Genomic DNA, 26,929 nt, shown 5'->3' with positions numbered 1-26,929 from the left:
CTTTAAACATGAGTACAACATAAAGCTCATTATCAAATTTTATAAAATAATAACATTTCAGCAAAAGCTAACAGTTCAGGAAACCTGACAAATAAAGAGCAATCTTGGGTGACGTTTTGTGTAAAGAAAACTACAAAGGATATGTTGGGGGGTATGTTTAGCTATTTAGAAGTGCTAGCAGGCCAATAATGATGGGACATCTCACCTGCCAAAAATCTTAATACAGCAATAATGTCATTCTTTTTAAAAAACTGCTTGGCAATAAGTATATCCAATCATAAGCACATTGTTTGATCCATTAATCCCTTTTGGAACTCCATCTGAAGGAAGTAGTCCATAGCCTCTAACTTCATGAGATCCTTACTGCCATCAAGAGTCACCGTTACAGATGAAATCACATATACCTTGAGAGTGCTATTTAAAAAAAAAGGCTTAAGAGTCACTAGCCCCAGGCTTTCTTCAGCATCATCCCTGGCTACTCCGTTCCTGCCTCCTGCTTTTCCACCCTGACAAGAATGAATTAATTACTTGGTTTTTCAATGTACTATGATGTTTCTCTCCTCACTGCATTTTTTTCAAGCTGTCCCTCTTAACTGAGTTCTACTCTCTTTCCTCAGAAAACCTTTCCTGAATACTCTATGTATGTCCTTATCATAGTTTCTTAAAATGGTTTATTGTAATTATCCAAATTGCTGTCCTATCCTCCCTACATCTCTTTGGGCCCAGTACATAAAAAGCAAATGATGAACGACTGAACCAAATACGATTAGATAGTCTTTCAAAGGCTGTCTACTGTCTCATTCTCTCCACTTTGACACTATTGACCACCCCTTTGAAACTTTCTACTTCTTGTATTACAGGTGATCCACCAGGAATAATTTCTAAGTTAGGATCCCAAGTCCTCCAGGATATAAGATTGGTAGGGAAAACCTGCTATAAAAGACATGTAGAATTGTTTGGACATTTTGGACAGTATTTTAAAAGATTTGCTCTTTGTCATCAAAGTAACTTGCTCAGTAGAGATGTTGGAAATACAAGAGCATTTTTTTTCCTTAAAATCTCCCATCATACTATCTAAAGAAAAATCAGTTAAAATGGATTTCTTTTCCTTCAGGATTTCTTCCATACTTACATCAATTTCAGTGTCAATGTATTTAATTAAGAAGTGGTTAAGCCATAGGCTTGGGGGTTACTGCCTGGATTTGTATCCTACCTAACTTCATCAGTTTCTAGCTATGTGGCCTTGGGCAAACTACCTAACCTATTTCAGTTCCCTTATCTATAAAATGGGAATAATACCTATATGCTTCTTTATGAGGACTTAAAGTGTTAGTGCTTATAAAACACCTCGTAGAATGCCTGGCATAAAACTAATGCTGTATAAATAATCATCAATGTTATTTTGAGAGTTAAATATCTTTATATAGTACTAATAAAATTATAGGTGAGTCGCCTACAAAGCAATAGAGTAATAGTATTATGAATGATCATGTATTTAAAAAAAAAAAAACCCAATGATCATGTATTTAAAAAAAAAAAAAAAACCTCATCCTGACTCAAAATTTAGGTGACAGATTAGAAATTAGGTGGATCTAGGAACATGTACATATAGACCTTATCACTCCAAAATAGCTACTACCTAGAAATAAGTGTTCAGACCCAAGTGTTTAAAGTATATTTTTAAACTAACAAAAGGGCAGAGATACCTAGATTGACATATCCCATCTACAATAAAGCTAAGGAAAGAATTACTTGAGATACGTCCTGTTGATTAAAATGATCGGAGACGCGAAGGAAGACACAGCAGATGAGATGCAGGTGAAGAGCGGGGGGCTACTGCTCTCAGGCAAATAGCACCGACCCAGCCGCTGTTACAGCTTTTATTACATTTAGCAAGCTTGTGCATGCAAGATAAGCATTAATGCATAAATTCTGTTACACTTTTCTCAAGAGCAGAAGGCCCTTACCTCCCTTCTCAACCACTTGGTTATCTATATTGCGTCTCCTGGGAACATCCCAAGAAAGTGTTCTCATGACTTCAAGCGTTGTCAAGGATTGTTTGTAATTCTTGACATTTCTTGGTTAACTAGTTTGCGAGTTCGCCAAGTGAACACGTCCTTGGATGCTGACCACAGAAGTCCATTAACCATTTCCTTCAATGTCCCAAGAATGTTGAGCAGATTTTAGTCAATCTTTCACAGAGTTTATAATGAATATTGTTCTTTAATATGGTACATTACAGTTTTTACCTTATGAGCTATCAAGCATCTGATGAACCAGATTAACAAACTGGAAGTGGTACTACATTCTAAGATACTCTTCCAGAAGGATATCGACTCCACTGACTTGTTAGGCATTTGACTTGGAATCCAATCAATTTGTAGATTGTGTCATCCTGATGTTCCTGTATGTGTTATATCACATGAAGAGGGTCTCTGTCTGTCTCTGACAGGATAATGTTAATCTTATTCTCCAAGTGAGCACCTAGCATATCCTGAAGATCAGAAAGAAAACCTCGTTCAGTGTTGCTATGTTCACAGAGGATGACATTTATTCCTTGGGAAGCAGCATCCAGAGTATCATGATGGGACATCTCACCTGCCAAAAAGGAAAGAGCAAATAAATATTTAAATATTAGACATGGTATCTGTGAAATGCTGAACCACAACAGCAGAAATACCAAGTATGGATTCTGTATGAAATAAATGTAATACAGTAGAACTACTTTTCATATAAATCTAGAAAGCTGTGTACAGTTTTCTTACATGTCCCTCAACTTAAAAAGAGAGAGGCCATCCCACTGTGAATTCCAACTTCTTTCTCCTTGGCAACCCAAGGCAAATATCCAATCCAACATATCTAGCAGAACCAGATCTCTCAGAACACCCATAGTGTTTCCACAATAAAATAAATGACTACTGCTAAGTAAAATGGGGCTTTCAGAAAGTTTCCTTCTTACATAAGTAATAAATACCTCAGGAGAAAGTCCTAGGTATACTTCCCAGAAGACTCATTTATGCTTTGTGAGCACCAATATTTTCAGCATCAACCCTGGTCCAATTCATAAAAGGATGAAATGAGTTTATTTCTAGATTTAAAAAAAATTTTTTTGACTTAGGCAAAATTACTAGAAATTCTGAAGTTATTGGTAGAATAGGGTCTCATCTTGTGAAAAGATTTGGGGAAAACTCAAATACAATGTTTTGAATTTTTAAAAACACCATTTGTGCATCTGATGACAATTTAAAACCAAAAATGTATTGTGCACAATTTGGTTTGTTCATAAGAATAATTTTGAACTAAATCTAGAGACAAAAGCATAAAAATTAAGGAAAAATGGCACTTAGAAGAAAAGTACATTCCCAGAAATTTTCTTGGTTTTTTTTTTTTGCGGGGGGGGGGGGTGGCTAGTTGGTGCAGGGATCTGAACCCATGACGTTGATGTTATAAGGCTGTGCTCTAACCAACTGAGCTAACTGGCCAGCTTACACCCAGAAATTTTCAGTTCACCATGCTCTCTACCAAGTATGTGTCATTTCACTACAAGGAATGGCTTTTATTTAAGCATCTTTTAAAACACCTTAATCTGTAACAGTAAAAGGGAAGTAAAAAAGTAGAAAAAGACATTAAAGTGGCCCACGTAGAAACCATGCTTTAGGAAAGACATGTCTGGCAGCCTGGACTATGTAATAAATTAATCGGCTGGAGAAGGCATGAAGATGGGGAAATCAGTGAAGATCTTGCAGTAATAGCTGAAGTCAAAGGACAGAAAAGCCTCACTCAGGATGGCAGCTGTGGAAAAGAATAAGCAAACAAGAGAGACTGACAAATGAGAGAGAATTTACGTTTACAAGGAGGAAGCTCCCTATCTGCTTGTCTTTATACTATATCACTCACCCTTAACCATGAGAACACTGCCTCAGACTCACTGGAAGGGTGATGAACTGCAGCAGAAGCCAATATTTGATCCTTTGGCTGATGCTTCCTAGAATTTATTTAAAGTGATGCCTCACATATCACAGATGTTTAAGTTAGCCAGATAACACTTTTCTCCACATAGCTGTATAGGAAGGATATTTTCACATTTTGGAACTTGAATTTATCTTATGCATATATTACTTTATAATTTTTTTTAGTTTTTTAAAAGTTTTAAAAAAATTTATAAGGAGACAATCAGACACCTCAAATTGAAAAATAACCACAGAGCAAATGGCCTATACTCTTCAAAAATGTCAATGCTATAAAGACAAAACTGGGGAACTATTCTAGAGATATAACAGTAAATGCATTGTGTGATCATGGGTTCAAATCGGAAAAAGAAGTGCTATAAATATTTATCGATTGGCAAAATTTGAAAATAGACTATATCAAATAAGTGTTTTAACAATATTAAGTTCAGAATTTGATAACTGTCCCATGATTACATAAGAGAATATCCTTGTTCTCAGGAGATTATATACTGAAGTATTGAGGGATAAAGTGTCATCATGTCTGCAATTTATTCCAAAATTGTTCCAGGTAAAATACATAAGTATATTATGTATATATACATACACACACACATATGTACATAATGTACAAATGTGACAAAATATAACCATTAGTAATCTAGGGGAAGGACATACAGGAGTTCATTGTACTATTCCTGCAAGTATAGACCTGAAATTATTATTTTTTTTTAATAAAAAAAGATGACCAGCAAAGGGATCTTAACCCTTGACTTGGTGTTGTCAGCACCACACTCACCCAGTGAGCTAACCGGCCATCCCTATACAGGGAGCCGAACCCGTGGCCTTGGTGTTATCAGCAGCACACTCTCCCAAGTGAGCCACGGCCAGCCCTTACATTTGCAGTTTATTTGTTCAGAGCAATCACATCAGGCTTACTCAGATGCTGCACCTCTATACTTCTGGATGTGACAGTGTTTCCAGTGCAGCAGCCTTTATGTGCTAGATAATAAGGCATAGGTGTGGGAGGCAGGATAGGCATGGAAGTAGCCAAGGGAATGATCAGAGGATTAAGATCCTAGAGTCTGGTCCTAGAAGCAGGAAAAGTAATTCTCTCACTCACTCTCTCCTCACCCTAAGGAAGATCGGAGATGGAAATGCAGCTGGTAGCAGCAGGTGTACAAAGTGGGGACCATTTAAAATGCCTCTAAATCCTTTGGAGGACTAATGGGCCATGTTTGGCCGTATCCCTGAGTAGTAACTAGACCAGTAATTCATTCAATAAAAATTAACCAGTACCTATTAGGTATTATCCTCAAGGATAGAGTATTAAGTCTAGGAGCCCGGCAAATAATTACTGTCCAAAAGAAATGCATATTGGAGGTTAAGGACAAAGTGATAGGGATCCAAGAGGGGCAGAAGCAGGACAGTGTCAGAAAAAGCTTCTCAGAGAAAGCGATCACTTATCAGTACAAGTACAAGAAAGGGGCAAGAAAAAGGCACTCTAGCCGGGGGAAACAGCATAAGCAAAGGCTATATGAAAGAGGGTGCAGCATTCAGCCTTGAAGGAAATCACTGAAGGCTTTTAACCAGGACAATAACACCATCAAATTTTAGTTTCAAAAGTTAATTTTGGGAGAGTATATGGAAGACTAGAGGCTTGATGCAGTATTTTAGGTAGGAGTTGATGGTGGGATAGAGATAAGAGGAAAGGCTCTAGAAAGATACTGGAGCTTGAACTGACAGAAATTGATGATTGGCTTTAGGGCTAAGAGGAACCGTTTTCTAAGGTGATAGGATAGAAAGCATCCCGTTAACTAACGTATGAAATCTGAGAGCAATCGGGTTTAGGAAGAAGATAGGTTAAATAAATGCTAGATACTAATTTTTGAGATAATCTAATAATTGTTCAATGATTTCTTCTCTCCACAAAGAATACAATATGTCTCCAATTCTGGTGTAGTTTCTGTTTAATTCAGGTTCAAAAAAATATCATCTATGTGCCAGGCGCTGTCCTAAAATCTACTACTGAAAAACAAAGGTTGGGAAGGAATAATCCAAAGACTGTCCTACCTGTGAGGTAAAGGTCAGCCTCTACACCCTGCAGAACGCTGCTCCCAGAACCAGCACACAGGGCCACAACTTTGACTAGGGACTCTAAAATAAAGGAAACGAGACCAATACAATTCCTTTTCATTTTTAATATTATAATTTGTACTAACAATCCTAAGTGTAAGGCAGATTTCACTCCTAGTCTCATCACCAGTATGTGAATTGTGCTTCCTGAATTTTTTTTAAAAACCATTTTTAATATAGGCAAATAGATCATTCTTTGGTATTGCATAGCTAATTCAAAGCAGGGCTATTACTCCTTCGGATGTGGCTGCACAAATCCACAAACCACTGAATAGTACTAATAGTGCAGCTCTAGGATTTACAGCTATGCTACTATGTAAAGTTAACCTCACCTGGATCTTCAGACAACAGTGAGAGGTAGGCAGGTACTATCTCTATTCTCAGGTAACGAAGCTGAGCTAAAAGGGTTAGTTAGGAAGCTATGAATGGATTTGGCACGCATTTTTAAATATAGTATTTATCCTCAAAGAGCATCCTCTGAAAAGTAAAATAACAGAAACTTTCAAGCCAAAATCCAAGTATTTAGCACATAGGTTCTAAAATAGATACTTTATTAGTGGTCACCCCAATTTAGCAGAATGCTATGTCAATGGGAAGACTCTGGAGTTAGATCAGAAGACAAATTCCACCTCTGCCATCCATTTTCTTTGGAAACTAACTCCCATGAGTTGTTTGATATAATTGTGTACTTTGGGATAAGTTATTTATTTCTCTGAACTTCAATTTTTCACCTATAAAATGGGAGTAATAATACCTATCACATAGCTAACAACAGCTAGCATTTATTATACGAGGGTACTTCAAAAGACTTCTGTAAAAACAAGTGAAAGATAATAGGAATCTTTCCACGAACTTTTTGAAGTACCCTTGCACTTAATGTGTGCCAGTCACTATACCATGTCACATGGATATGCTACCACCTCTATGGTTAGGTTTTTTGGGTTTTTTTGGTGGCTGGCCAGTATGGGGTTTTGAACCCATGACCTTGGAGTTATAAGGCTGTGCTCTAACCAACTGACCTAACCAGCCAGCCTCTAGGTTTTATTATTTCAGTTTTTACAGATGAGGCTACTAGGACACAGAAGGGTTAAATAACTTGTCAAAGTCATGCAGCAAATAGAATAAATGTAAACCCAAGTTGTCTGTCTTCAGAATCCACACTCATAACTACTGTGCCCCACCTCCTGCAGTGGAAGCTCACATACTTAGAACAGGCACTCAGTACAATGCTTGGCTTGCTGCAGGAATCCCACAAACATATGTTCATTTTTTCTGTTCCCAAAAATACTAGGAAAAGCCAAGAGAAAAAACAGTGGCTACAAGACTGTTAGATCATTAGTACCTCATTATAAAATATCACCGGTCTTGTAAAGTGCAAAATTTATGCTGTAATTGTAGCAATCATGATTCCAGCTCTCTTCCTGGCACCTGGTAAGACTGCACTTTATGCCCTCTCTGGGTTGTACTGGGCAATGTGACTAATTCTGGACAATGAGTTAAGCAGAAGTAACACATACCATTTCCAGCCTGGAATTTTGTTGTTGCTGTTGGCTTGTACAGGGATCAAACCCCAGACCACGGTGTTATGCTCTAACTAGCCAGTGCAGCCTGGAATTTTTTTTTTTTTTTTTTGGCAGCTGGCTAATATGGGGATCTGAACCCTTGACCTTGGTGTTATAACACTGCACTCTAACCAACTGAACTAATCAGCCAACCCTAGCCTGGAATTTTTAACTGATGGTTTAAGACCTTCCAAAACTCTCTCCCTCTGCAACAGCAATCAGTCTACAATGACCAGACTTCTCTGCTGACTTGAGATGAACATGTAGTGTGACTGAGAAATAAATCTTGTTGTTTAAGCCAATGAGATGTATTCCACAGCCTAACCTAGCCCACCCTGAATCATAAAACTAAAAATCATCTCCTGTGAGTAGCTAATATGTTCTCTTTTAATTATATTAATACAACCAAGTTTCAACTTTTGAACAACATTATCAGTAAGTATATTGGACAAAAGAAGGAGATATATTTACCTAAGGTCCTCCCTGCCCCAAGGGCCAAGCGAATATGAGATAGTTTTAGGTGTCTTTTGATTCGCTCAATCATGGTTGCCAGGGAGACAGATTCATCCAGTGTGCATAACCGTCCCATTCCAGTATTTAGAAGCAAAGGCTGGGGAGAAGCAGAGGTTAGAAACACTGCTCATTATCAGTCCTAAAAAAACAGACCTATAGAACAAACAGCAAATCCTGAAATCAAACATGCACACTCTGAGCTTAGTGTAGCAAGCTCCAGGCTAACATTTGGGGATGCAAACTTGACAAAAACACCCATAAATATGTATAATCAATATGTTTCAATAAAAAATTTTTTAAAAACTTAAAAACATTCAGACTTCTAGGATCTCACAGCCTCCTAAGGCAGATTTTTAAATAAATAATCATAATAAAAGTGTTTAAATACAAGGTAGGTGCCACTGTTACGGGAGCACAAAGTAATGACAAACTAAACGAGCTGGGACTTGGCGGGGGGGGGCTTGTGGGAAGTGAAGTGGAATCAAACAGGGTTTTATAAGGATTTGGGTCTTACAGAAAAATTAGAATGGAGTTAAAAAAAAAAAAGGCGTGGTGATGTCAAGTGCAGTGGGGCTTGGGGTAAATGAGATGTGGAAAAACATTCTAAAAAGAACATGTATGAAGGTATCAGGTGTGAGAGCACCCTGTGAGGGCAGATCCAGAAGTGGACACTGTGGCTCGTGTGCAGAGCAGGTGATGGAGAGGGAGACGAGGCTGGAGACGTGAGCTGCAGCCAGATCATTAAGGGTTTCGTACACTATGATGAAAAGCCTGGACTGCCTCCTTGTAGTCCAGGAATAGACTACTAATATCCCAAGGGAGGGATGATGTAAGCTTCAGCTACTGTGGTGGCAGAGCTAATAGGGGAGAAACATTTTATAGATATGGGGACAGAATCAACATAGCAAGGGAGGAGTTGTGGAAACTTGGAAAATAAGGTAGATGATGATACCTTGGTGATACCTTAAAAAGAAGCAGGAAAAATAAGCAAAACTATAAAGGGGTAGGGCAGGGGGATCGTCGATACGTGTATATATTGGATTTGAAATACTTGTGAGATCTGTTAAGTGGAAAATGTCCAGAAAGTAGTTAGAAATATGGGTTCTTTTTTTTGTTTTTTAACCTTAAGCAAGTATTCTGAGCCAGAAAGTAAAAATATGAGAATAACCATCACCCAATGGCTGTAAAATTAAAGGAGTGAATGAAACGGTTCAGGAAGAGGCTATAAAACAAGAAGAGATCAAACTCATAACCCTATAACCAAGTCTCTAACCCTGAAGAAGTACCAACATTTTCCTATTCCTGCAATGTCTCCCTTTCTCAATATACTTTCCGGGGTATATTATGCCCTCACCCCCACTTTGTACCTTGTAGGGAAAGTGAAGGAAAATGGTCAAGGCCCCTCAGATGTTCAGAATCTGGCCAATCATTTGATGTAAATATGCACATGTGCCCAGGTTTTCTTGGTTATTGTCTAGTGTAATTGCACATGTGCTCCCAGGTGTCCTGGGTTATGGACTTTTGGTATAAAGGACGAGTGGCTCTGATCCACGGGAGCCCTTCGCTCCCAGGACACCTCCAGGAGGGCCACTACTGCTGCTGTTGCTGAGGGCTGAGCTTGTGTCGTCTGCCATAGGCTCCCAGGATCTTTCCCAATTACCTAGCGTGGACCTGCGTGTGAGGGGTCTGGTGACCCAGCCTGTACAACGGGTTTGAAGGGTCTGGGCCCTAGCCTTAACCTGACAATACAGTTGGCTATGTCAGCAGGATTCCGACAATAGCCCTAGCCATACAATTGGCACAGTTACTTAACCCTACATACCTCTTTAGGTAATAGTTAATGGCCTGTTGATCGAACACTTTACAAATGAATTTGCTGAACAAAAATGCAGAGTAATGAAACTAATCAAATTGTACACATTAAATATGTGCAATTCTTTGTGTATCAATTATACCTAAATAAAGCTGTTTAAAAAAATGCACAGTAATGTAAGATCGAACATAAAATATTTTTATTACCTTCTCTAGTGACAGAATTTCAGTCTTCTGATAAAGTTGTCTGTTTTGGGACAAAAAAGCCACCACCTGCATCAAAGCTTTCTGAGTACAATTCAGACTGATCCGTGTTTGTTGCTCATCATCAATCCTAGAAAGAAAAAAAAATCACCCATTGGCTTAGGATAAATATAACTAAAATGTGTGTGTGTGTGTGTGTGTATTTTTTGGTGGCTGGTTGTGTGTGTGTGTGTGTGTGATGTGTGTGTGTGTGTGTATTTTTTGGTGGCTGGTTGTGTGTGTGTGTGTGTGTGATGTGTGTGTGTGTGTGTATTTTTTGGTGGCTGGTTTGTGTGTGTGTGTGTGTGTGTGTGTGTGTGTATTTTTTGGTGGCTGGTTGTGTGTGTGTGTGTGTGTGATGTGTGTGTGTGTGTGTATTTTTTGGTGGCTGGTTGTGTGTGTGTGTGTGTGTGATGTGTGTGTGTGTGTGTATTTTTTGGTGGCTGGTTGTGTGTGTGTGTGTGTGTGTGTGTGTGTGTGTGTGTGTGTGTGTGTGTGTGTACACCTTGGTGTTATCAGCACCATGCTCTAACCAAGAGAGCTAACTGGCCAGCCCCCTAAAATGATCCAGAATTTTAAGTAATCCACACTTTACAAACCTGCTATAATAGGAGATTTGATTTACGTAAGGATTTAACTAATAGAACCCATTTAATCCCAAACCAATCTATTTTCTAGAATAGCGTTCTCAAACTAGTACACATCAGAATCACCTGGAGGATATATTAAAACATAATACTGGGCCCCACTGCTAGTTTCTGATTTGGTCGTTCTAGGTGGAGGTCTGAGAATTTACCTTTCTTACAAGTTCCAGGTGCTGCTGATGTTGCTGGTCCAGGGACTTCACTTTGAAACCACTGTTCTAGTACTGTTCTTAATCTCAATTGTACATCAGAAATTTCCTGCCAGCTTCTTAAAATGACAGCTGCTGGACCCTTCCACAGATCCAGTGAAACAGAACATCTATGAATGGACTGGGGCAAACTGAATTTTTTTTGAAGTCCTAGACAGGGTAATTTTAAAACTTCATTGAATACGAGAATCACCTGGGTAGATTCTCAAGCAAACTCCATTCTAATTACATAGATCTGGGACAAAGCCAAAAAATCTGCATTTTTTTTATAAGCACCCCATTAACAATGATGCAGAGAGTCCTTGAATCACCCTCTGACAAGCAGTGTCCTAGAGCCTCTCCAAAAAGATTGGCATCAAGAAAGTTTTGTATTTAGGGCTGGCCAGTTAGCTCAGTTGGTTAGAGTGTGGTGCCGACAACACAAAGGTCCAGAGTTGGATCCCTGTACTAGCCAGCCAACAACAACAACAACGACAAAAGTTTTGTATTTAACCATAAACTCTAAATACAACCAAAGAATTCTAGAACTAAAGAACACCTTTAAAGACAATTTGGAAGCATAGTTGTCAATATTGGAATCATCTGTGAAGCTGTGAAAAAAAAGGAGGAAAAATAATGCCTGGACCCCTATCTAACGGTAAAAGCCATATGATACCTGTAATATGGAAAAACTGGAACCAAACTAAAAAGTCCATCAGTAGGAAGAGGAATGTTTAAAGAAACTACAGTACATCCATAATAAGAAACACTACACAGCAATTAAAAATAATGAGATCTTATGTACTTAAATGGAAAGATCTCTAAGACCTCCTGTTAGGTAAAAAGGGCAAATAATAGCATACCATTTAGTTAAGAAAACAACATGTAAAACAAAACTATACATTTCTTCATGTCCCCATATGTGCTTGGAAAGATACCCACTTGTCTGAAAACAAAACAAAAGATAAATTGAGGATACTGGGATTGAGTAGAGAGGACAAAGGGAACTTTTTTTGAATTTTTCATGCTTTATTTATATAATTAATTCCTAGGGGCTGGTTGGTTAGCTCTTTTGGTTAGAGTGTGCTGCTCATAACACCAAGGTTCGGGTTCAATCTCTGTACCAGCAAGCTGCCAAAAAAAAGAAAAAAAGATAACTTTTTTTTTTTTTTAAAGATGACCGGTAAGGGGATCTTTTACTCTTGACTTGGTGTTGTCTGCACCACACTCTCCCGAGTGAGCCACGGGCCGGCTCCATAACTTTTATTTTAATTTCTGTATTTACACAGTATTTCAGTATGGTAGAAGACATCCACAATTTAAATCTTTAAAGTCCCATGAATAATTTTTATTGCGATTCTTGAAATTCCCCAAAACTACCATAGGACATTGCAATGATTTTACTATAAGGAATCTATGCTTAAAAACCAGTCACCGAAGAGATCACTTTCAATTTCAATGAAGTAATTATATTTATCTTTGTTTTTTAGACAATTGTTAGGTCCTAGCTTTGTATAACTTGTCTTTTCTGATGCTTCCACAGGTATTAGGATAAATTAGCCTAAAAGAAAATCTATCTCTGCCCTAAATAACTAAACTATTGACCTTTTAAGATGCACTTAAATTTATTTTTCCTTTAAGGTGCTTGGTAATCATTGCTTTGCTGGGAACTGATAAAAAGTAAGCCTTATGTTATCACATCATTAGGGTCTGTCTGTATTCTCTAAAGTAAAAACAACAACCTTTCAACATTACCAGAAGGATTAGAAATACTGTACGTAAACTGCATAGTATAGTCCCTGACACACAAAAAATAGTAAGTTTTACTTATTTTTATTGTTTTGAAAAGATTCCATAATTCTCCTCTAGGACCCACATGTAATTGGTAAGTGGTACGCTGCTTTGTAAACTAACCCCAAGGAAAATGATTTGTTTCAAACCTAAATACCAGGGTAACAGAGTCTGTAAGGAAGTTTCTTACAAATAAATACACACAAAAGAGGAAAACATATTGTACCTAGCAGGAAAAGACGCAACAGAAACATCCACAATTCCTTTCACTGCAGACATGACTTTGTCCAGGTCTTGGGTGTGGTTAACGTTGAATTCTACTCGGTGGGTTCCTTCTGTGGGGTAGGTGGGAGCTTTGGAAGGATGTATGGGTCTGGAGGTACAAGCTCCTACAGAAAAAATGGTGGGGAAATGGGAGTTTTTGTGGGTTGCTCTTGTGAGTTAAGTTTAAAAAGAAAGATAACTATTATAGGCTAAATTTATAAGAAACAACTTTTTAAAAGAGATTCATTCTCATATGCTTATATAACATACACACATATACTCCTTAGATATACATCACCAGTCCCCATGATCTAGGGATTTGATATGGACATACAAAATCAAATTTTCAGAATTATTTTCCCAAAGACTTAAATTTGAGAAAAACTTGGACAAGAATAACTCAAGAATTTGTAGATGATATATAAAATTATCTACTTCTTGGTAAATCTACGCATGTATACCATGATTCAGGTTGCAAATGCTCATAATTTGTATGACCACATTAATCCACATCATATAAAAGTAAAAGCTTCAGCCCAAAATGAGTAAACTAAAAAGACTTATACTAAATTCCCTCATTGTGCTGGGCATAAGTAAGCATTTAATAAAACCCTGATGTCTATTTAACTGACATATCACATGTATTCTGGAGAGACCTGACGTTTCAATTCAACAGCATTTTTTGAGTGCCTGGGTACTAGGCACTGTGCCACATAAGTGAGGAATCACAAAGCACAGTCCAGCAATCAAGATTTCTTATCCTCCCCCTATTAATTAAGAATAAAAATGCGACACATTTTTTCCAAATGCAACTTTAGCAGCCTTATTTTTAAATATGTTATATAAAAATACAATAATGCCCCCCCACCCCTAAAGCAATTAAAACTTTACTGAAAAGACATTCTAAAATTTCAAAGTGTTTGTAGGGAAAATATTAAATACGAAAGAAGAGGCTTCTCACCAAGCCCTTTAGCCAACCAGTTGTTAACTCCCTGGGGGGCAGCATCATAGGCTGTGTGAGGAGAGTAGATACCAACTCTGTTTTCCAGAGCCCGGATCACCATGCGCTCCTTCCAGGTTTCCCAGGTTATGCGCTTCATGGGTCGGAAAATAGGTGGGTGGTAGGAGAGAATGAGATCTGCCTTCTTTTGCAGCGCCTCCTCCATCACTTCCTCTGTCAAGTCATTGGTCAGGAAGAGTGTGTTTACAATATGTGGTGGGCTTGGTTCCACCAGTAATCCAACATTATCCCAACTCTCAGCAAATGAGAGGGATGCAAAGTCATTCAGGGAGGAAAGGAGAGTCTTCAAATCCATGAAGGAACGGGAAGAAATGCAGATCATGGAATGGACAGGTCGGACTGTTGTGGGGACCAGGCGTACACAAGATGACAACATACAGGAATCAGGTAACAGTGTCTGAAGTCAAAACACAGAAAGTGGTGTATACATATGCAATTTAGGCCTAAACCTTTGAAGCATCAAAGCATATGGACAAAACAGCTGTCATCATAGAGACGTGTTCAAATAGTGGCTCTGCCACTTACCGGCACATTGTAGCTTAGGTAAGTCAGTTAACCTCTCATAGCTTGTTTTTTCATTTACAAAACGGAGAAACTATAATCTACCTCACAGACCATCCAGAGCATTGACTGAATTAACGTTACCAAGCAAAACCTGGTACATAATACACAGATGTTTATCTCCTCTTCCCCAGCCCCCCACACATACACATGTTCTTATTCTCCCTATTTCTCTAAATACATCTTGACAAACTTTCCTTTTCAGTGTCCTTCCCCAGCCCCTCTCACCTAGTATTCTCATAATGTTATAATTCTGTTGGTCTGTCTACCCCAGTATGCTAAAGCTACTGAGAATAGGAACTATCTTTAATAAATCTCAATATTACCAGTATAGGTCAGCTCTTAATGCTTACTGCACAGACTGACAATCCCCCTACCCCAACCGAAGCAGAATTTGGAAGTAGGGTGGTATACACTGGCATTAAAAAGTGTTTTATTAAAAAATATAATATTTAAAATTGTAAGTGCTTTATCAGCAGTGAGAATCAAGAGACACATAGGTGGGTCACTCTATGAAAGGGCAAGGTCAAGGCAGGAAAACGCAGGAGCTGCTGTCCCTGAACCAACAACACCTGCTACACAAAGATCAGTTAGGTTCAAGAGGTGGGAGAGAGTTAAAGGTGTAGTGATTTGCCCACAAAGCCTGTAACCCTTCTAGACATCCACATCCAACAAGAAACTGGAAAGGATGGCAAAAGAGAAAAGGTGGGATGACAATCAGTGGGGAGCTAGAAAAAAAAATTGCTAGTTCTAAACTATGAAATCTGCAAAATTAGTCAATGTTTAATCAAATAACTACAAAAGATAAACTTCGTATCTATAAACATGTTTTTGAAAAAAGGTTTTTCATAGTATGCACAGTAACAAGAAAGCAGACAATTGTAAATTTAATGCAATATCTATAACCCAATTATTTCGAAAGCAAATTATTTTTTCAACATTTCTACTGCAGTAATATTTAATGAGTTGAGGATACTTAATTAATAGACTATTTGAAATGATGTAGGGCCTCCAAAAGCTACTCGAGGTCCTGAAAGATCTTCTGATGGTCCTAACACTACCCCGCTCTCCAGACACTTCTAAATCTGCCAAGCTAGAAAGTGAATCCCTAATAGGATTTGAGCATGAAATCCAGCACGCCGGATTTGAGGTAATGTTACATTTGAAGAGCCCTTGGAAATTATATGGTAGAACACCCCCATTTCACAGATTAGGAAACTGCTAGGCCACATAGCTTGAAGCCACAGTTAACAACGACAACGGGAGGCAGAGTGCTTAAGAGCACCGACTCTGAAGCCAGACTGACTCCCACTGCCACAGCTGTGCTACCACGCGCAAATTACTTCTGTAGTCTCCCCATCTCAAGAAAGAAAACAGTACTCTGCTCAAAACGTCGCGAGATTTAAACGTCAAGCTGGAAACCGTCCGGGAGTAAGCACTGTCTGCTATTGCAGAGTAGAGCTGGTAGGACCCCTTTGCAACCTGCAAACTGCACCCTCTACGTCACCTCACCTATCCCTCACTTCAGTACCCCTTCAAGCCTTTACCAGGACACCTAAGAGCCAGGAGGCACAGCCAGTAAATCCCTGAGTCAGGACCCCCATCCCGCTAGTGCCCTATGCTCTCGTACGGCAGGGCAGCTTTCTGCCCCAATCTCCCCTTCTGCCCACCGTGACATTAAGCCTGCCCTAACCAGGACCTGCAACGAAGGACGCCACTACCCTCGCGGATATTTAAACCGCCCACTACTCACCAGTCCCGGAAAATCCTTGTGCGTCATTTCCGGTCCTCCGGGGCCCTCCCGGCGTTGTGAGAACGGGCTAGGGGGAAAGAGCTGGGCGGAAGTGGTCCTTTCTATTTTACAGCCCATCCCGCAGCAGTGCTTGAGGTTGCCCAGGTAGTTCCGGGTTATGCTTCTTGTCCCAGTGTGGACGAATTACTTTGTATCCACTAGTTCTAGTCGTTTTGGTCCGACTTGGGAAGAAGAGGGGAGGGAGAAGGAGATGAGGTGTAAGAGACGTTCTCTCTCTGATGGGTTCTGCGCTCAGCTACCTGTGGTCCAAAGAAAGTAATTTCGAAACAGCAGAACTAAGCAGGCACCGGCGAGTGCATCTTTCCTGTTTGAACGACATCTCTGCCAACCGAAGTGGGCAAGCAATATGGAGTAACGTCCTCATTCTCCATTCACTTATTCAAATGCTTGCTGAGCTCTGTGTTGGTGCTGTTTTAGTTCTTGTGAAACTTCGAGTGAACATGGGCGACGTGGGTGTTTTGGGAACGTCAGAGTAAATAAGGAAAGAATATAGTGTATTAGTGAAAAGTGCTATAGGAAAAGGAAACAGGGCAAGTTCTAGGATTAAAGCAGTACTTGGAGGTGAGGAACTTAGCCATTCGATTGGAAGCATTCCAGGCAAAGCGAACACCCGTGCCTAGACCCTAATGTGGGAGCGTACCTGGCTTGTTGGAGGACTTGCCAGCAGGCCCTTGGAAAAGAGTGACCAGGGGAGGTAGGAGATTGGAGGGCTTGAGTCGGGTAGGGTCTTATCATCTCTTCTATAACCGGAATTTTATTACGTGGGGGATGCTATTCGAAGCTTTTTCTTTTAAATATTCTGTGAACATGAGCGTGTGTGAATTAAAAGGATAGGACAATGAGCTTAATTCTTTTTTTTTTTTTTTTGGAAAGATTTATTTTCGAGCTTCTCTTGGTAAGACTTTGAGAAATTAAATAGTACTTCCTGAAACCGTCAAGAAGAGAAATGGTGAGTTTTGTAGAATTCTTATGAATGTTCTTCATTGTAAGTAATTTTTAGAAATTCAGCCAAGGGAAATTTAAACTGCATGGAAATTTCAGTGGCAAGACGGAGATATTATAGGCTACAGAAACAATGTAGAATGATTCTTTAAAAAAAAATAAGCAAAATTGCTTTAAAATTCTTTAATGTTTTCAGTTAAAACGCACAGAATTTACTGTTGTGAGGAAAAAATGGATTACAAGATAGATGGAAAGGGGGAATTGATGGAGCAAAAGAGAATAGGCCAGGTGTGATGGTTTTAATTGGATACTTTTGCTCTGGATCTAAGGTGGGCAACTAGAACTTGAAATAGAACAAAAGCAATGAGGGCAGTGCCCTGTTCTCCCCCCTACGCCATCCTCGTTTTCAAACTGGCCATACTCTCTGACTGCTAGATACTGTTGTAAGAAGAGAAATGAAAAAGGAAGCCTCCAAATAATTTTCTCCTTCTGTGTAACACAGTATCAAAGGAGTATACAACTTACCAAAAAAAAAAAAAAAAAAAAGTCTAGTACAACAACAAGCAAGCAAGAAAGATCACTATGGTACCTCTGCACATTTAGTGTATAGAACCACTGACACTTTTTATGTTTATTGTCTTTAGTCAGTCAAGGAATTGTTTTTTAACCCTGTTTCTCAGAATTCAATTATTTAAGGGAAATGGTGGAAACTATGTTTTGAAAAATCATTTCCTTATCATTTTTAAAATAAATATTAGTAATGTTGGTAAATTGCCATATAAATCAAGAATACTAACATAACAGTTGTCTTTATTTTTATTGATGAATAAAATTCAAACTTAAAATAATTACAATATTTGCTTCCAAATTTTTAGCATAGATACCACTTTACTCTAACGTTTGTATTTACCTTGCGGAGTTTTTTTCTGCTGTTGAAATAAATTTTGGGGAAGAAGTACAACTTGTCTCTCAGAGCTGCTGTGTGCATGGGTCATCTCTGAAGCCTATTTCTTTCTGTCTGTTTTAATTCAGATTTTCATCTTGAATATCCAGTCAGGGAAATAATACAGTGCGTAAAGTCACCTGAAGAAATCTCATTTGTTCTCACATTCTTTATCCTTTTTTAGTCTGTGACATTGCATACAGATGTAGGTGATATTAAAATAGAAGTCTTCTGTGAGAGGACACCCAAAACATGTGAGGTGAGTACCATTATTTACATATTAAAATTCAGTTAATGCAACAGAATAACCATTTTGAAATTGAATCATCTAACCTAAACGACAGCAACAACAAAACTTTCTGTAAAACCATTGTCAGGAAAAACTAGTCATCATAACTTCTGGCCTAATTTCCACTTAATCTTTCCTGATGTCAAAGATGGATCAAAAAAGAAGGTAGATAATTTTCCTGTAAGCATAGAGTGGCCAGTTATCTTTTTCTTTTGGTTCATTTTCCTTAGGAAACATAATCATTAGGAAATGAGAACTGTTATGTGTATTATTTCATCTGTTTAAATGACAAGACTGGAAGGAAGAGGAATCAGTTTGGTATATTCATCCATTCAACAATAATTTGTGGAAGGCTGTCTTGTCAGGGTCTGGGGATACAGTGATTAGTGAGTGACATTCCTTGCCCTCATGGAGCTGATATTCTAGCTGGGAAAATTAAATACTAATTCTAAAAGATGATAATTCCTTGAAAGAAAGTGTTGAGATAGAGAATAATGAGAAAGGGACTACTTAGAAGAATAAGGTAAGGGAAGGCCTAACCAAGAAAGTCATACTTAGGGCCGAGCCTGTGGTGCACTCGGTAGAGTGCTGCGCTGGGAGCGCAGCGACGCTCCCGCCGCGGGTTCGGATCCTATATAGGAATGACCAGTGCACTCACTGGCTGAGTGCCGGTCACAAAAAAAAAAAAAAAAAAAAAAAAAAGAAAGTCATACTTAAATTGAGCCCAGAGATATGAAGGCATCTTTGCAGAAAGAGGTATGGAAAAAACATTCCAGGTACAGAAATAGCCTATACAAAGGCCTCAAGATGGGAAAGCTTGCCCCTTTTGAATGAATTGTCAGAATGCTAGTGGTGTTAAAGTACTGAGCAGCAGGGAAGGGGATCTTATCATATGAGATGTAGAGGTAGGCCAGGTCCTGCAGGGCTTGTAAGGCCCTGTGGAAGATTTTGTATTTTATTCCAAAGGTGGAAGGAAGCTGGTGAAGTGTTTTCGGCAGGGAAGTAACATTATGCAAAGTAATGCCTTAAAGTCATAGTTTAATTATGCTGCTATAGTGTTTTCAGTAAGTATGATTGGTTCTTTATCTTAAATGTATTTCTGCTGAATCATTTCTCAATCATTATTTTTACTTTCTTCAGAATTTCTTGGCTCTTTGTGCCAGTAATTACTACAATGGCTGTATATTTCATAGAAATATCAAGGGTTTCATGGTTCAAACAGGAGATCCAACAGGTAAGTTATTCCATTAACTAAGATCTAGGGAATTGGATGTATACTATGAAGAAGAGTGTAAACGAAGAATAGGAAAATAAAAGCATGTGGAGTTTTTACAACTGGGTAACCTTAAAATAGCAAAAAATTTTTAAGCAGAAGCGATTAACTCCTATCCCTAAAATATGAACAATATTGATAAGACAGGTTATTCTTTTTTGTTCTTTATAGAAATATTTTAGTTTTGTAGTCTGTAAATTTAAATTTAGGGAAATATGAGAGCCATATCAAATATTATTTGTATTTAATGAGTTAAACTATAAAGTAGCCATTAAGTTTTAGGAGACGAACCATTTTTCAACTTTAACTAAATATTTCTTTTAGAGATGGCCCGTGGCTCACTTGGGAGAGTGTGGTGCTGATAACACCAAGGCTGCGGGTTCAGATCCCTATATAGGGATGGCCAGTTAGCTCACTTGGAAAGCATGGTGCTGAGAACACCAAGTCAAGGGTTAAGATCCCCTTACCAGTCATCTAATAAAAAAAAAATTTTTTTTTTTCTTTTGTTTGTCCTGTGATATAGGTACTGGAAGAGGTGGTAACAGTATCTGGGGCAAGAAGTTTGAGGATGAATACAGTGAATATCTCAAGGTATATCTCCAGTGCTTCAAAAATTTATTTTCTGATGGTTTGGTTACACTTTGAAACTTTGATATGTGTGTTGTAACACAGATTAACATCATTAATAAATGAATATACTTTTTTGTAGTTTTTGCACACTTGGTAAATGGTAGTTCTAGCCTGACATGTATACCTGAATCTCATCATCACATGGATCTTGACACTAAATGAGCTTATCTTTGAGTTCAACCTGAAATGTTTAGTAATGTACCAAAGAGGCTTAATGTCTCATCATAAAATTTATGTTAAATGATGTGAATCGTTGGCTTTTTTTGAGAGTGGGGAGGAAAGACTATCAAACTTCCTGGTTGCAATATTGCACATTATTAATCCCTAATTTTTATCATCTTCTATTAGATATTTGAACATTTCTATATTAACTTAATACCTGTGGTAGATCTCAGCTAGATTAGAAAGAAATACGTATAAATAAATCTTCACCATGGTAAAATTAGGGATTTTTAAATTTCCTTTGTTATATTTTTCTGTATTTTTCAAATTTTATGGAATCTTTTTTTCTAACATTAAAAATGTAGTACATGCCTACTTTAAAAAATCAGTTCCACTTCTCAGAGATAATTTCAATTAAGTTATTGTATTGTCTTTCAAACTTTGTATCTGCATAAAATGATAACGTTATCATTAGAAAGAAAGTGATAAATTCTCCCAAATCAGAATATGCAATTTAGTGTATTGTATTCCAGTTACATTGAAATATACCCACAAAAATGCTGAAAATTATTTCAGTGTTTATCTCTGGATGATGGAATAATTTATCTTTTTGCTTTTCTATGGTAAGGAAATTCAGGAGTTAGAGTTACAGGAGTTAGAGTTGGGAGATGATAAACTTTTTGAAAAGTCAACCTTTACATGAATTAGAAACTAAACTTTTTAGGCATTAATTAATGGCTGCTTTCATGTGTCAGTTGAAAACCAGTGATTGGCTGTGACAGAATCACATGTGGAAGTTTTAAAAATGTAAAAGATCAGGGCCTTACTCTCCTAAAAATAGAGATAAACAGTCAGTACGGCTGGTTATGACCTTGACTGTATTTTAAGATTGCCTGGTAATTCCTCTGCAGCCACAGTTAAGAACCATTATCTCATACATTAAGGTTGAGGATGTTTATTGAATGTTCACATACTCTGATCCAGCAATTCCTTCCCCAAATGTTTACTTATGAGAAACTCATGTGTATGTGTGCACCAAGAGACACATGTACAGGAGTGTTCCTGATGTACTATTTGTAATAGCAAAATTCTAGAAACAACCCATATATCCATTGCTTATAGAATGAATAACTTTTAATATATTCAGTAGTGAAACATTACACAGCCATAAGAAAAAAATCAGTGAACTACAGCTACATAGATACCTGAATCTGTGTAAAAAGCCATACCAGCCAGCCACAAAAAAAAGTGTAAAATATTTTTCAGAAGACTAAAATTGTTTAATACCATTTTATAGAGTTCAGAAATAAGCAAAAGGAAACAATACGTTGTTTAGGCATGTATAAATGTATTAGAATAGTGGTTACCTGTTGGAGAGGCCAAGGTAATGGATGGAGAGGAATACATAGGCATATGCAACAGTTTGGTAAATTTTAACACTGAAAGCTGGAAAATACATTAATGTGTGCTTATTGTATTACAAATGGTACATATATTCTTGTGCATGTATCAAATATTACATTTGATTGGTAGTTACCTTTTAGGGAGACAATAAAGCATTAATATTTTGATGTAGTTGCATCTCTATGGCTTGTCTAATTGATGTCACCTGATGAATAACTAAAGCTAGAGTAATCAGTGGCATTACTTGTAGTGTATTTTATATTTGGATACCTCCCTATAACACAGTTCTCAATCATGTTCAATTTTATTAGTCAGGTCCTTTTAATTCTTATACGTAATCCCTTGTAAACAAACATCATGATATTAAGAGCTAGATGAGACCTTCCTCAGGTCATCTAGTCCTGAATTTACGAACTGACTGCCCATAGGTGGAAAATCCACAGATGTGTTCTTTTTGGCCATTGGTTAAAAAAAATGCTAATGCCATTAGGTGAGAGATACACTATTCATTTTGTCAGACTTCATCTCTCTCTGTTTACATTCTGCCCAACTGTCAACTTATTATCTACATGACCCTTATGAACATATTATGAAAAGACCCCTGAACTAGTCCAACCGCCCTTGTTTTACAGATAAACTAGCGAGAGTCCAGTGTATGTGAGAAGAGATTATGAGGATTTTGGTTTTGGTGTCTGCCTGATCGTTTCATACCAGCACATTATTCCTTAATATAAATGTAAGGATTATTTCTATTATGCATTGGTATTGCTAAGTGATTATGGCTGTACTTCTTCAAAGTGAAAATGACATTAATTGGGGAATATGGTTTGTTTTCAGGGATACAGATAATATAGAAACTGAACATTTGGATTAGCCCTAATAGAGAGAAGCTGGTTAAATGTTTTCTTGGTCCCTTAAATACTGGGAAAGAAAGAGATGTACATGTCTTGTTTCCATCCTGTATTTGGAATATCTCTATAAAAACAGTTAATACTTTGGTATGTCTTTTTCAGCACACTGTTAGAGGTGTTGTGTCTATGGCTAATAATGGCCCAAACACAAATGGATCTCAGTTCTTCATCACCTATGGCAAGCAGCCGCATTTGGACATGAAATACACAGTATTTGGAAAGTAAGTATTCTGGTTGTTTTCTCTGTCATTTCAGGGTAAGGAGTGCATATGCATGGCTATGATAGTAGCATAAGTAATATTAGAAAGAGCAGTATGAGAGCTAAATGTACCTGGAGTTTAAGTCCACCACTTACCAGCCCTGTGACCTTGGAAAAGTTATAACCTTTCTGAGCCTCATTTTTCTTATTTTGTAAAATAGGGGCCAGTAGTTTTCTTTGTCAGGATTGTTACAAAAATTAATAGTAATAGATTCATTAAGAATAGCATTTTAGGGCTGGCAGGTTAGCTCAGTTGGTTAGACCATGGTGCTGGTAACACCAAAAGCCAGGGTTGGATTGTATTGGCCAGCCACCAAAAAAAACCAAGCATTTTGCTTTTTTAAAAAAAACAAACAAAAACATTTTGCTTAAAAATAGTGGCTTAAATAAGATGGCCTGGCATGGTGGTTCCATTATGTCAATATTATACCAATATTCCAGGTACCTCTCTCTTTTTAGCCATCTTTAGCTCCCATCCTCAAGTTTACATTATGGTCATAACATAGGGGCAGCACAGCTCTAGTCAAACATCTGTATTCCAGGCAGGAGGGAGGAAGGAGGACAAGAGGTACTTGCCAGCTGAGTCAGTTCCTATTTAAAAAACTTTTCCAGAAGACCAGGCACTTAGGAATATGGCTACCCATTACCTACAAGGGAGAGTAGGAAATGTTGGGTTTTAGCTAGACACATTGCCACCCTCAATAAAGTCAAATTACTCCGAGTAAGAAGAAAGGGAGAATGGATACTAGGAAGGTAGTTAGCAGTCTCTGCCAGAATATCCATTGCAAGCACTGTACCTGAGAGTTGCTTTTGTAAATCAGTGAGAAGTAAATGTGTTCATTCAACAAATATTTACCATGTTCAGTAAACAAGGGCACAGTTCTAGAGTTTGTTTTATTTACCAGTTTGGATGTCAAGTGTATAAGTCTTTTCTGTTGCTTATAATAGGATACCTGAAACTGGGTAATTTATAAAGAAACAAAATTTATTTCTTACAAATTCAAAGGCTGGGAACTTCAAGGTCCAAGGAACACATCTGGTGAGAGTCTGCTTCTTGGTGGGGAGAGTCTCTACAGCAACTTAGGGTATCACATGGCAAGAGAAATGGGCTGAGCAAGAGAGCTAATTTTTTCACTTGCTCTTCTTATAAAGCCATCAAAACCACACCCATTACTCCATAAATGGACCAATTCATTCACAAGGGCACATTCCTCACAATCTAATCACCTCTTAAAGGCCTGACCTTTCAAATACCATAATTGGAATTCCCACCCTCTTAATGCTATTACCATGGGGGTTAAGTTTCTAATACATGAACTTTTGGGGGACACATTTAACCCATAGCATCAAGTTAGGTTAATTAATAGAGGACTCTACAACTTTTTTATTCCGTATTTCTCTAATTTATGCATTATTAATAATCAATGAAATTAATGAAATATTACAGTATCTGGTAATATGTGTGTATGTGTAGATAATCCATTTTCCCTTCCTTTTATTTTCTCTAACCCATCATTCAGAATCATTTATCAGTAATTACCAGGACTTACTTTACTTGATTTGTGACAAAACTGTAGAGTTTAGAACAGGATTAACCTTAGGTTTGTTAGCTCCTTGCAATTGTGTCATAAGTACATGCACACACATTTTTCCAGGAAGATGGCCCCCAGCCCATGTCTGAGATACTTCACTAGACTTAACCTGTCTCAGTTCTACCTCCCCTTCCCCTTTTTTTTGCCCGAGATTTATGTTTTTTATATCCTTTATTTTTTTGCCCAGACAGTAGAAAAGCCTGTAAGACACACAATTTAAAGACATTACTTTTCCTGCATTTAGGAGTAAATAAAATGTTTTGGTTAAAGTACTATTTTCGTGAAAATGCAAAACAAAATATAAATCTTTCTTTGTTGTTTTTTTAAGTACGTGGTATAAATCTTGGGAATTGATTTGAGTTACGCTGAGAGGTATAATCTGTAAAGCCACTTTTTCTTAGCAAATGTTTTAGACTCAGATTTCCAGAACAAGTATTTGAAGACTAGCTCTCGATATATTTTTTTCTTGGTGGTAACATGAACAAGGCTTGCTGGAGGTTAACTGTCAGTCTTCTCTTCTCCTATTTTTATTATTATTACTTATTGTTGTCCAAAAGCAAAAAGTAGAAACACCATATTTAAATAAAGTACAAAGTGGCCACCTACTTCAGGACTCCATGTAGGACAATACTTATAATAATAGCGTCATTCTTACGTCCTTTCTCCAGGTATTTCCTATCAGAACAAAATTGTTGGACACCCAGAGAATTGGAGACTTGGGAAAACCCACGCATTTGGTGTCAGAAGTGTTTTGAGAGTATAAAAAAAAGTTTGTTTTCACTTTACCTGGTCCTATTAGCCCCACTTGTAGCTATTCTGTGTGACTGTATACGAATGGAGCAGAATATAATTGCAGATACTTTGGTGGGAATATTTCTGCCCTTTGTATTGTTGACTAGGGGCATGAAAATGAATTTTTTTGAATTTTGATCCATATTTATGGCAGAAAATCAAATCAATATTTTGTTGTACACTCAACTAGAGAATTCAAAGAACTATGACATGATCCTTTTCTCTTAAGGAGACTACAATTGCTATAGACTTTTGGATATTATGTTTCAATCTGAGGAAATTTTTATACGTTATATTGTTTCTTTTTCAGAGTAATAGATGGTCTGGAGACCTTAGATGAATTGGAGAAGTTACCAGTAAATGAGAAGACATATCGACCTCTTAATGATGTGCACATTAAGGACATAACTATTCATGCCAATCCATTTGCTCAGTAGCTATAATAGATCTGAACAAATATTTGGCAAACTGTTCACTGGAACACACCTATTGTGGTTTACCCTGCTTACATAAAGCTGAGATCGTCTGTGAAATGGTGGTACCAAGGGAAGCCCAACAGCCCCCATTCTTACAGCATGTATTTTTATTACAACTATTATCATCCAATGTATTTCTTTAATATAAAAAACCTGCTTTTTAATTTTTGTTATAAATAAACATTCATTTTTAAATGCTGAGCCTCAATTACATGTCAGCATTTTTGAGCACCCTAATTACATACTCCTATCCAGTTCATGTCCTGGAATTATTATTTTCCATTAATTATTAACTTTATGCACTTAGAAAGAGGAGGGACAGAATAAAGAGATGGTCAAGAAAGGCCAGCCAATCCATTTGCTATTTTCAGTGGTCTTTAGATTTATAGTAGAGGCTCTAAGAAGTCCTGGTAAACACTCAACATTTCCCAGTTGATTTGCTCATGGAACACTTTTTTAAAGCATGTATTTTAAAATATTGAAGAATAGAGCTCTACAGAAGATCCATTTGGAAAATGCAATGAACTGGTTATGAGCACCAGTTGTGGAATCCTGGTCAGTGTTTGAATCACACCTGTGCCCCCTACTGTGTGACTTTATGCAAGTTAACATCTCCAACCTTTAGTTTTTTCATCCATAAATAATATTCCTTTGTAAGACTGTTGTGAGGATTAAATGAAACAATGTTTATAAAGCTCCTGGCACGTAGTAAATAAATGGAAGATACCCTCCTAACATATTCATGTCCACTGTAGACAGGG

The 26,929-nt window shown here is 37.6% G+C and overlaps 2 protein-coding genes across 7 annotated transcripts; one reads left to right on the top strand and one right to left on the bottom strand.

The window, feature by feature from the left end:
* Positions 1-1,821: 1,821 nt before the first annotated feature.
* Positions 1,822-16,494, bottom strand: NIF3L1 (NGG1 interacting factor 3 like 1). 3 transcript variants are annotated; one of them, XM_063102024.1, is made up of 7 exons: positions 16,436-16,494; positions 14,062-14,518; positions 13,063-13,225; positions 10,178-10,304; positions 8,117-8,255; positions 6,021-6,104; positions 1,822-2,598 (listed from the first exon to the last, which is right to left on the bottom strand). In XM_063102024.1, the coding sequence occupies exons 1-7, from the start codon at positions 16,460-16,462 to the stop codon at positions 2,414-2,416; spliced, it is 1,182 nt and encodes a 393-aa protein (XP_062958094.1). In that variant the 5' UTR covers positions 16,463-16,494; the 3' UTR covers positions 1,822-2,413. The 3 variants fall into 3 exon arrangements, with proteins under 3 accessions (XP_062958094.1, XP_062958114.1, XP_062958104.1); XM_063102044.1 differs by lacking the exon at positions 16,436-16,494 and adding an exon at positions 16,382-16,406; XM_063102034.1 differs by lacking the exon at positions 16,436-16,494 and adding an exon at positions 14,647-15,413.
* A 61-nt stretch (positions 16,495-16,555) lies between these two features.
* Positions 16,556-26,363, top strand: PPIL3 (peptidylprolyl isomerase like 3). 4 transcript variants are annotated; one of them, XM_063104171.1, is made up of 7 exons: positions 16,556-16,579; positions 17,369-17,444; positions 18,565-18,639; positions 19,810-19,903; positions 20,466-20,533; positions 23,152-23,270; positions 26,003-26,363. In XM_063104171.1, exons 2-7 carry the CDS (start codon positions 17,442-17,444, stop codon positions 26,127-26,129), a joined length of 486 nt encoding a protein of 161 aa, XP_062960241.1. In that variant the 5' UTR covers positions 16,556-16,579; positions 17,369-17,441; the 3' UTR covers positions 26,130-26,363. The 4 variants fall into 4 exon arrangements, with proteins under 4 accessions (XP_062960241.1, XP_062960234.1, XP_062960229.1 ...); XM_063104164.1 differs by lacking the exon at positions 16,556-16,579 and adding an exon at positions 16,595-16,846; XM_063104159.1 differs by lacking the exon at positions 16,556-16,579 and adding an exon at positions 16,595-17,056.
* The last annotated feature ends 566 nt before the right edge of the window (positions 26,364-26,929 follow it).

This window comes from Cynocephalus volans, chromosome 1 (genome assembly GCF_027409185.1).
Source record: "Cynocephalus volans isolate mCynVol1 chromosome 1, mCynVol1.pri, whole genome shotgun sequence".
Classification (NCBI taxonomy): domain Eukaryota; kingdom Metazoa; phylum Chordata; class Mammalia; order Dermoptera; family Cynocephalidae; genus Cynocephalus; species Cynocephalus volans.
This window is presented reverse-complemented; position numbering and strand designations above follow the sequence as displayed.

Coding starts and splice junctions, on each gene's coding strand:
- PPIL3 (XM_063104171.1), top strand. Junction 20,534..23,151: donor AATACAGTGAATATCTCAAG/GTATATCTCCAG, acceptor TGTCTTTTTCAG/CACACTGTTAGAGGTGTTGT. Junction 23,271..26,002: donor AAATACACAGTATTTGGAAA/GTAAGTATTCTG, acceptor TTTCTTTTTCAG/AGTAATAGATGGTCTGGAGA.
- NIF3L1 (XM_063102024.1), bottom strand. CDS start 16,462: ATGACGCACAAGGATTTTCCGGGACTG. Junction 10,305..13,062: donor GTTGCGTCTTTTCCTGCTAG/GTACAATATGTT, acceptor TTTTCTTTCTAG/GATTGATGATGAGCAACAAA. Junction 8,256..10,177: donor AAATTCTGTCACTAGAGAAG/GTAATAAAAATA, acceptor GCTTCTCCCCAG/CCTTTGCTTCTAAATACTGG.